Source organism: Notothenia coriiceps, unplaced genomic scaffold (assembly GCF_000735185.1).
Source record: "Notothenia coriiceps isolate Sejong01 unplaced genomic scaffold, NC01 NC01_scaffold00038517, whole genome shotgun sequence".
In the NCBI taxonomy this organism is placed as follows: Eukaryota; Metazoa; Chordata; class Actinopteri; order Perciformes; family Nototheniidae; genus Notothenia; species Notothenia coriiceps.
This window is the reverse complement of record NW_011371218.1, coordinates 22,498-32,736: the sequence shown is the minus strand read 5'-3', so window position 1 is coordinate 32,736 and position 10,239 is coordinate 22,498. Positions and strand designations below refer to the sequence as shown.

The 10,239-nt window shown below is 40.5% G+C and overlaps 1 protein-coding gene across 1 annotated transcript in view; it reads left to right on the top strand.

Annotated features, from left to right (window-relative positions):
* Window positions 1–10,239, top strand: part of LOC104968253 (exocyst complex component 6) — a 36,899-nt gene that overhangs the window by 9,659 nt on the left and 17,001 nt on the right. The window contains exons 6-18 of the mRNA XM_010797831.1: window positions 1,709–1,762; window positions 2,415–2,565; window positions 2,664–2,819; window positions 3,049–3,117; window positions 3,685–3,768; window positions 4,095–4,141; window positions 4,290–4,410; window positions 6,557–6,628; window positions 6,726–6,823; window positions 7,168–7,273; window positions 7,639–7,748; window positions 8,844–8,955; window positions 9,044–9,178. Coding sequence (XP_010796133.1) covers window positions 1,709–1,762; window positions 2,415–2,565; window positions 2,664–2,819; window positions 3,049–3,117; window positions 3,685–3,768; window positions 4,095–4,141; window positions 4,290–4,410; window positions 6,557–6,628; window positions 6,726–6,823; window positions 7,168–7,273; window positions 7,639–7,748; window positions 8,844–8,955; window positions 9,044–9,178 — 1,315 coding nt within the window. The remainder of the gene's footprint in view (window positions 1–1,708; window positions 1,763–2,414; window positions 2,566–2,663; window positions 2,820–3,048; window positions 3,118–3,684; window positions 3,769–4,094; window positions 4,142–4,289; window positions 4,411–6,556; window positions 6,629–6,725; window positions 6,824–7,167; window positions 7,274–7,638; window positions 7,749–8,843; window positions 8,956–9,043; window positions 9,179–10,239) is intronic.

Sequence of the window (10,239 nt, the reverse complement as noted above, 5' to 3'; positions counted from 1 at the left end):
ATTTTGTCCTGTTCAGTTTAGTTCGTTAGACCTAACCATAGAATCGGCAAAATCTATATGGACTCCTCATAATTGGTACCATCTTAACATCAATGAAAGTGTTGTTTCCAGGGTCCATAGGGAGGCGCAGATGTCTTTTTTGTCAATATGGCTATGACCTTTGTTCCTTTCGTCGCCTCCTTATTGCCGCCATCCTTGGGAGTGAAAAATGCGTCGCCAAGACCTGTAATCTGTAGTTTGTTTTTGCCGTTTTGTATAAGTCACAACGTTCTAGGAAACCGTAAATCACCCCATAATCCAATCATCTTTAGAATATGATCACAACCAATAACAAATCATTTAAACTGGTTTATTCTTAACTTATGTTACCTAATTAGCATTCTTTCTTTCTATTTATGCATATTTTACTAATCACTCCCCTTTTAAACTGTTTTTGTTTTTTTTTACTGTCCTATACTACACATTGGAATGATTTCTTAATTTATCTATATTAAATAGATAAAGGTGTGCTCTCCCAGCTCTCTCTCTCTCCCTCCCTCCCTCCCTTGCTCGCTCTCTCTCTCCCTCTGTCTCGCTCGCTCACAGAGGCTGTGTGCTCCTCCGTGGCGGTGACGGCTTGCGTTAAAAAATAATAATACACATATTTGTAAAGTGGGGGGACACAAAAGGGATTTCGAAAAGAGCGGGGGACATGTCCCCCCTGTCCCCAGTGGAAATTACGCCATGCGTGTGTGTGCGTCAAGTGCAATAAATATATATGCAAGTTGCAACACACAGAGTAAATCTCTGGCCCTCATGTGCTGTATAGGCTCGCACGACTAGGCTGTTCAATGGGGCTGATGTGTTATGTAGATTCTGCCAGAAGGAAAATCAGCAGTGAGGTGCCACATTGCTTTTCTTCCCGACTGCAACTCTGGACCCGCAGATCAAGCAAGAACGTGATTGGTCGATATTCATTGTGGGGGTGGCGGGAGGAGGGGTGTTAGATAGATATAGAGTTATATTAAGTAGATAGAGTTCGCTATGATTTAGGTTTCGTTTATGCATAGGGTAGATTCTTTTAATTACATTTCCTTTTTTGTTTTGTGTATTTTATAAATGGACTTGCTTGGCGAGCTACTTTTAGAACATGCCCCGCGGGCGACTCACTTTGCCCCTGCGGGCGACTAAGTGCCCGCGGGCACCGTGTTGGCTACCCCTGCTTTAGGTGTTCTCTCAGAACATTGTCATGTACTATCCCGTTTTACATTTTTCTGCTGTTAATGTGTTTTAAAAACCTGGTTCATATATAATCGGGCAGCCTACTGCTCAGTGAACCAAACACAAAGGGATAGGTTAATATGTTTCCATGTCTGTCTTAAAACATTTGTCAGGTTTCCTGTCCTGTACATTGACAGTTCAATTCATTTCTGTCCATGTTGGCCATTTAAAGGAGTACTCAAGTGAATTAAAATTGTCCTCATATAACACAGTTGGAATCATGACGGACCATTAAAAGACATTTTAGTATGAATTATAAGAAATGCAATATGAAATTCCCTTTTAGGGGTTTCCCAGACAGTGCTTGATTTCTAAACTTCAATGAAGGAAGAATTATTTATTTGACTTTATCAGAGGGTGGAGGCTCAAATCATCTTCAAGTAAATGTTGGAATATATCCATAGCTGTGATTACATCCTAACTGCAGCTCTACTGTTTTCCTCTGCAGATACTATGCTGCGTTGAAAACCATGGAGCAGCTGGAAAAGGTCTTCATCCCCAGGTAGGATCATTGTATTAAACCGCTGTAGTGTTTGTAGCTTAGATCCTCATTGGTGATTCATAGTTATGGCAAAATCACGTGTTGCAATCTTAGAAACCTCTCAAACGGCGGCATGATTGACTTTGCTGTTGATGCTCACTCTTTCCCAAACATATTGGATGAACGTATTGGATTTATCAGAACTGCTGCTAGAGACGAGGTTGGATATAGAGTAAGGAAAAAGCAAACTCAACCCATATAGTAAAAATGCTACCATTAAACCTAAGTAATGAGCTAAAAGAGACCGTTCTGTAGAGATGAGGGGACCTTCAAAGTTTGTGATCATATTCTGTGACAGCTTTCACATTACACATGGTAAACAATTATTGTGTGTGTCAAATATTGATTAGTGCAGTTTTAATATAGATTCCTTCTTCCGCCTTAAAAAGCTGTTGCAGCAGGAATTAAAATCTAATTAAGAAATCCATTATGCCATTTTATGGGAAGTTTGAATTTGTATAAATCTTTGAACATTCTTTTCACATTTAATAGAAATAAGATGAATCTGCTTTTGTATTGCATTATTTTACATATCAAATGATACAATGCCGGTTAGATTAGATAGTATGTTATAAAGTGGACCTAACTGGACTGGTTCTGCTGTCTCCTGCAGGGTGAGTCAGTACAGGTTCTGTCAGATCATGGCGGAAAACCTGCCCAGACTGAGAGAAGAGATCAAGGAGATCTCCATGTCGGACCTCAAGGACTTCCTGGAGAGCATCAGAAAACACTCGGACAAGGTCGGAGAGACTGCCATGAGACAGGTATGAGAGGTTGTGTTTCAATAAGTCCCACAGTAGAAGTGAACATGTATTGTTCAGCTCTCTGATGTGTGTGTCTGTCTGTGTCTGCCTGTCTGCAGGCCCAGCAGCACAGGACCTTTAACAGCGCAGTAGCCAAGCAGGCCAGTACGGGCCACTACACCAAACCTGTGTACACCCTCAACGGACAAACACACACTCACAACGGCCTGATGATGGATGAGGACACAGGAGATGAGGATGAAGGAGATGAAGAGGTGAGGAAACCTTCTGTGTAGTTGTGTGAGACAGAAAGTGATCAAACTATAATGACACTTGCACCTGTGTGTCTATATTTGTGTGTATGAGTTTCCATTATCTTGCTACTTCACAATCGGGTACCTGTTTTCATTGGTTGCTGTTTTAAAAAAAATAATTTGTAGATCATATAAATGTATTGGAAATGTTAAAAATATATATATATTTGTTTCTCATGATGTCTTACAGATTCTTACTGCTCAGGACCTAGTGGACTTCTCGCCTGTCTACAGGTGTTTACACATTTACACAGTGCTGGTAGGTGTCTCTCTGGTCACACACACTCACAAAGATACACACTCATCCATAAAAAGGATCATCGAAACGATTTTGTGTAGAAGTGCATTATTCCAGAATTGAACATGATGATTAAATGACCTCCTTGCGTACCTCTGCACACAATGTACTGATGGCTTCACCTCAGAAACTGTAAGGATTTGTGACATGTGGGAGGATTCAAGTCAAAAAAAGAAAAGCAATCCAAGTCCATAACAGCAGAACACAAATTTGATCCAAGCCCTATTCACACTCAAAACAAAATGTATTTAGTTTTAAGTGTGAACAGGCCAAGTAGCTCAACCAACATTAGATATATAACACTATACTTTATTTTACTTTTCAAACAACAAAGACTGTATTATTTCATTTTCAAATATAGATGCTTAAATGTTTATCTTTCACTTTCTCCACTATGATTTTCAGATGTACCCACTATGCTCAAATATCCATATTTCCTCCGCCATCATTTTTTTATTTGAATATTTATTTCTTTGTCATTGTCAGTAAAGTTCGAAGATGCACTAAAACTTTTGTATTTCTCCTCAGGGTGACCGAGAAACATTTGAGAACTACTACAGGAAACAGAGGAAAAAACAGGCCCGGCTCGTCCTGCAGCCACAGGCTAACATGGTGAGCCACAAACACACATGCAGATTGAAGCAGTGTCATGAATCACCCATACTGCATATTCATCAATATACTGCATTTATATTTCATTATTTATGGTTGATATCCCTGACGTCAACAAATGTTTCTTTTCAAGCAGCTTTGACTCAAAGACTTAACAAGTTGATATGCAATTTAGTAACAACAAACAAGGCAGCAATAACTAGACACTTTCAGTAATTTACTTGAATAATGTTTCACTAAAAACATTGGTGTGTGTGTGTGTGTGTGTGTGTGTGTGTGTGTGTGTGTGTGTGTGTGTGTGTGTGTGTGTGTGTGTGTGTGTCCAGCATGAGACAGTGGAAGGCTACAGGAGATACTTCAATCAGATTGTGGGGTAAGATGTTCCTCCCTTTTTCTCTTCATTGTCACAGAGCAACATTTGATTTTAACATTACAATCTGTCTTTCAAGTTTATCAGTCAGTCAGCCACATGTGAACATACATATGAATCCTGATATGTGTGTGTTTTCTGTGTGTGTCAGGTTCTTCGTTGTGGAGGACCATATCCTTCATGCCACGCAGGGGCTGGTGACCAGAGCTTTCACTGATGAAGTGTGGAACATGGCCCTGTCCAAGATCATCGCCGTGCTACGCACACACTCTGTATGCTCACACGCATGCATGCACACGCATGACACACACAGTAACAGCAGGGAGTGGACAGTGAATGAGAAGGGGACTGTTCAGAGTTAATAGAGATAATAGAGCCTGCTGTGTATCTATTTATCCTGCAAGAACCTTCATTCACTTGCTGATACACACACACACACACACACACACACACACACACACACACACACACACACACACACACACACACACACACACACACACACACACACACACACACACGACACTGTGGAGGTCAGCACACCCACAAACACACTAATGATGTCACTCTCAAGAGAAAAGGTCAAAACACACATACGCATGCTGCCAAAGAGGAGGTCATTGGGGCCTTAATGAGAGACAGATTGCAACAATAACAGCAGATTAAGCAGGCATATTCCTGACCGCTGGGCTCCAGTCAGTTGTAAATGACTCAGAGGATTATGCTAACAGGTCAGAGAATGGGCCGCACAGCGTGGGCTGAGCAGACTAACAAAGGCCCTGGTCTCCCCCGGGGCCTCCAGGGCCACGACACCGGCAGGGTCCAACCTTACAACCACGGCATGGTCAGCCCACAGGCAGAAGAAATGGTTTTTCACAAACCTGTCCATGCAACGGTCCCCTTCTAATTCACCGTCAATTGTCAACGATTTTATTGCACATAACAAAAGGTGTTCATACTATTAGCTATCGGAATACACAAATTCCACACAATTCAATTTATTTTGTTCGCAAACAGTTAGAAAATAAAATGATAAGACATAATGGATATATGTGAAATGGGACAGCTTGCTAAACTATTTCAAACTAGGAATAGGGGCTCCGACACTAAACTAAAAGTATTTACAATATAAATGACAGATAAATCTAGAATATAAAAGAGTTCATGTATTATACAGAGACATTTACAAGCTAAAAAAACAAACCCTAACACTAACCAAATGCCCTGAAAACTAATAATAATACCGTAATTATAATAAAATAATCTAACCCTAAATACTACATTCATTAAAACAACAAATTGAAGAATCGACTTTTAATTAATACCAACGTCATGTCATATTCACATATAGCATGGATGAGAGCATTATACCAAGAGACTCATAAAACTGTCCAAACTGGTGGTATACATTAGTACCACTGCTGTGATTGCTGCTGTGTAGTGCAGTCTCCAGCTGATTGTTGGTGTGTGTATGTGTGTGTCTTTGTAAACAACAGGCAGCTGGCCGCTGCTTTAAGTCAAATCTCAGGCTGTGTTCATTTACTCTGGTGATTTACACACTCCTGTGTTTGGCAGGATCCTTGTTAGAGTGAGGGGACTCAACTGTGCTGCTTTCAGGGTCGTAAATCACTCTACACCTAGGAAAAATGGAGACACCTTGTTGTTCTTGATTGACCCTTAGCTTAGCCCCTCCCCCATTACTTTTGCTACGCCTGTCAAGCTTTCTATTATAACATTATGTACACAGTTTACAGGGATAACTGTGGAGGATGTGTCTCAGATTCATATTTGTAGCATTTGTAGCACTGTGGGTAACTCACCACTGAATTCTGATGAGCAGTCTGGCACCTTGTATAGCATCAGTGTAGAAATATGTGTGGATGGTTAAATGATGGCATGCAGTGTAAAAGCTCTTAGTAGTTGAAGGACTAGCAAGGCACCATTTAAAATGCAAATCCTCCTACCATTCACCATGATAATACATTTTGCCCAGAGGTTTGACCATTATCTCCTGCATACAAAATGTTTAATTATGAATTGTAATTCCTATTATTTTTGTTATTGTATTAAGTTATTTTTATAATATATAACAAAGTCAGTACATTTAGATCTATCTATTTATTTGTTACATTTTGTTTTACAGAGTTAGGAAAGCAATGTTTAAGTCAAGCTTGATGATGCCTAACAAATGATCCCAGTCTCTTCATCCCAGTGAGACATACAGCTTATTAATGAAACACTGATAACATATAACGTGGGATGAGTGCACCCCTGAACATACATTTGATGCACTAAAAACACCAATACGGAGGTTAGAGTGGTGTGTTATTGTTGCAGTTAACAATAACAACAACTGCTGTTTTTCCGATCGCATGCCTTTGGGTGTTGTTTGCTGATTATGATGTTTGTTATTCCCAGTCATACTGTGATGACCCGGACCTGGTCCTGGAGCTGAAGAACCTCATAGTCATCTTTGCTGACACACTACAGGTTGGTTCACAATGTGCTGTGCTTCATTTGGACATTTCCATAAGCATGCAGAGCAACTGTGATGAACACACATGATTTTCTGTGTGTGTGTGTTCAGGGTTATGGATTCCCAGTGAACCGGCTGTTTGACCTGCTGTTTGAGGTTAGAGACCAGTATAATGAAACTCTGCTGAAGAAGTGGGCTCTGGTTTTCAGGTGAGCTTTGATCATGGGTTTGTCTATAACTATTTTCTGTTCTTCATTTTACATGCTACATTTCAACATTAAACCCAGCTGTAAGAAATTTTGCGAAGACATTTCTTGCAATGATAAAGAGTTCCTTTAGACATTTTTCTCTCAGATTATTTGTAAAGCGTTGTTTTCTGGCTCATCGTAAGGTGCATGTAGAAGAGTAAGGTCCTAAAAGTTTCAAACTCAGACAACACTTGTACAATTAAGAACAGCAACACATGTCGCAGAGAGAGAGATTCGCAAAGCTCCAATACTAACCCTAAATGTAAATGTGCACACATTAAATTGTGTTGTTTTTTTTTCCACAGGGAGATCTTTGAGTTGGACAACTACAGTCCCATCCCCGTGGAGACAGAGGAGGAGTATATACTTGTTGTCAGCCGCTTTCCCTTCCATGATGCTGAGATAGAGAAGGTAACAAGTTCAAGTGCTTTACACTGACCAACCTGTGCAGCACAGTTTCAGAGCACATGTTTCTTTTAACTCGCTCAATCAAATCAAGTAGACCAGAATTCTACTGCCACAAAGTGCATTTTGACTTGCCCCTTTGGAAATCTTTAAGTTAATTGTCATGTTTAATCTTTGGTTAAGACAATGAATGTAAAAAAAGCCCCCCTTCAACCAACCCTCTTACCCTCCCTTACTATCCACTGCAATTAGATTTATAGAACCATAAACATTGAAGCAAAACATTTGACATTTTAAAACAGAGTGTATAATAGATAATGAGTCAATTAATACTGTCATTCTCTGTGTTTTGTTCACGTGTGTGTAAGCAGCTGGACTTTCCAAAGAAGCTGCCAATGTCCCAGTCCGTCCCTCAGATCTACACGCAGGTCAAAGAGTTAATCTACGCAAGCCTCAAGTTCTCTGAGTCTCTACACCGGAGGTTGGTCCACACAACATTAACATGGTTATACTTTGAGTATTTTAGAGCAAATTCTAGAGCATTTCTATAGTGCTAATTAGGGATGGGTACCGAGCCCCGGTATTAAACGGGCCCTGGGGCTAAATTATTAAAGACCGTGGTACAGTTAAGCTCCGACGTTATCGGTCTTTTTATCAGTAGGCTACTGGAGACATGTAAAAAATATATGTCATATGTATTATTGCTACATAAACATTATGTTGCAGTCTTCGTGTCGCCAACTCCGTTTCTAATATGCAAAAAGACAAAAAAAATGCGTCTATGATTATTTTTAGTATTTTCAATCTTTCCAATCCAGACGAGAGATCTCTCTCCCCCGCCTGCTTGCGAGGGGGCGGGGCAGTTTACACACACAGCTTCTACATGCAGCAACACACACACACTGCGGAGGTGGCGGAGAGAACGCGCTCCGAGGTGTGGTTCAACTTTACCCGTCTCGATGTGGACAATGCTTGTTACCAAAAGTGCAATAAGAGTTTAGCATGTAAGGGCGGTAACACGAGCAATTTGTCTAAACATTTAGCAAAAGTGCATCACATTCAGACGGAGGAATGCACCGGGTTCGACTGTCTTTCTAGTAGCTCTGTAGCCCCATCCACGAGTAACGTTTCCACATCAGGTGTTATGTATGCTAGCAGCAACACACAGAGTTAACTCAATTATACAAACATGGGTTAATGATTAGAGGTAACTGAGTTAGTTAGTTAGTTAGTTTGTTAAAGTTTCAGCTATTCTGTTTACAATTCTGTCATCAGATTATTTAATATGATTTGTTTAAACATTGTTGTCTTTTGATGTGAAATATTATTTATTTAATTTAAATGAAAAGCAATGTTAGTTTTGTTCACAATTTGTTTAGTTAGTTTACCTTTTTTTTCTCCAAAAGAACCGATAAAAGTACCATTAAAAGACCGGATCGATAAGCGGTATCGATAAAAGTAGTAGTACCGTTAAAACCTTATCGATACCCATCCCTAGTGCTAATATATATATATTTTTTTTTTGTACAACTAAATATCTAAAATTAATTGACAGAACATTTGTTTGTGTGTCCAGTTCAACAGAGATCGATGACATGTTGCGGAAATCCACCAACCTGCTGCTGACGAGAACACTCAGCAGCTGTCTGCAGAACCTCATCAAGAAACCTCACATAGGACTGACCGAGGTATGAACCACTACTGTTACAGAGCACAATCACACACACTGTTATTAAGTCTGACAATAAGTCTGAAGCTGTTACCTTGTTTCTCTAGCTGGTGCAGATCATCATTAACACCACCCACCTGGAGCAGGCCTGCAAGTATCTGGAGGAGTTTATAACGAACATCACCAACGTCTCCCCTGAAACAGTTCACACCACAAGACTCTACGGCTTGTCCACGTTCAAGGTGAATGTGGGTTTGAATTGTTCTTTGTCAATTATTGAGTTTTCATTGTTTCTGCTTGTCTATATTTTTGAGATAAGTGTTGCAAGGGATGAGAGAATGCACATCGTTTACTTTGGTTTCCAACCTTTTGACAGGCTGTTCTGCTCCTACAAATAGACCTGCAGTCTATTCGGTTTTTCAGAAAGCAATGTGATTCTACCCACACCAGAGATGGAGTATTCGAGTCCTGGACTCGAATACCGATTTTCGGGACTCGACTCGGACTCGCGCACTGATTGAGGCGACTCTGACTTGGACTTGTGAATTCTCGCGCACGATGACTTGAACTCGGACTCATGAATTCTCGCGTATGATGACTCGGACTCGACTTGTACATTGACTCTCCGACTTGGACTCGGACTCGAGCAAGTTTTCTCTGGAGTCTGATGTCCTCTATCCTGGCGTGTGCACCTGTGAGGCGAGTTCACGGACTGGGACCCGCTATTCCAGTCTAGAGATGTCTAGAGACACACCCCGCATCGTGCTGTATGCTTTCACACATTCTGCTTCCACATTGGAAAAGAGCAGCGCAAAATGCTCGTTATGTGGAAACAATATTGAAGAGCAGGCTCCGTAACACATTACACTAAGGATTTAGTTCAGACATATAGGCTGTCTTGAACACTATCATCAGAGTAACGTGATCTAATCAATAAATAAAGATTCAGCCGATAACACGAAAGCACATGACTACTTATCATGCAGAATGTCGTCATTTTGCATGCTAAGTAGCCATGTGCTTTCTGGGGCTTAATCTTTATTGATAGAATTTAAACATTCACTATAATAATTGTAGCGTCCCCGGCTGAATGGTGGTCAGACTCTCCAACTGATGGTATCTGTTTATTGACCACCCTTGCTTGTATACAATCATTACAAACGTAAGAGCTTGTGCCCTTATCAGCCCGGTGCTAAAAACCGAATGCAACTATTTAGTATATGTAAATGTATTCGTCATCTATCCGTCATTATACATGTGTGTTTACACTGCTTCGCTGTCCATTGACTTCCGGTAAAAGTTC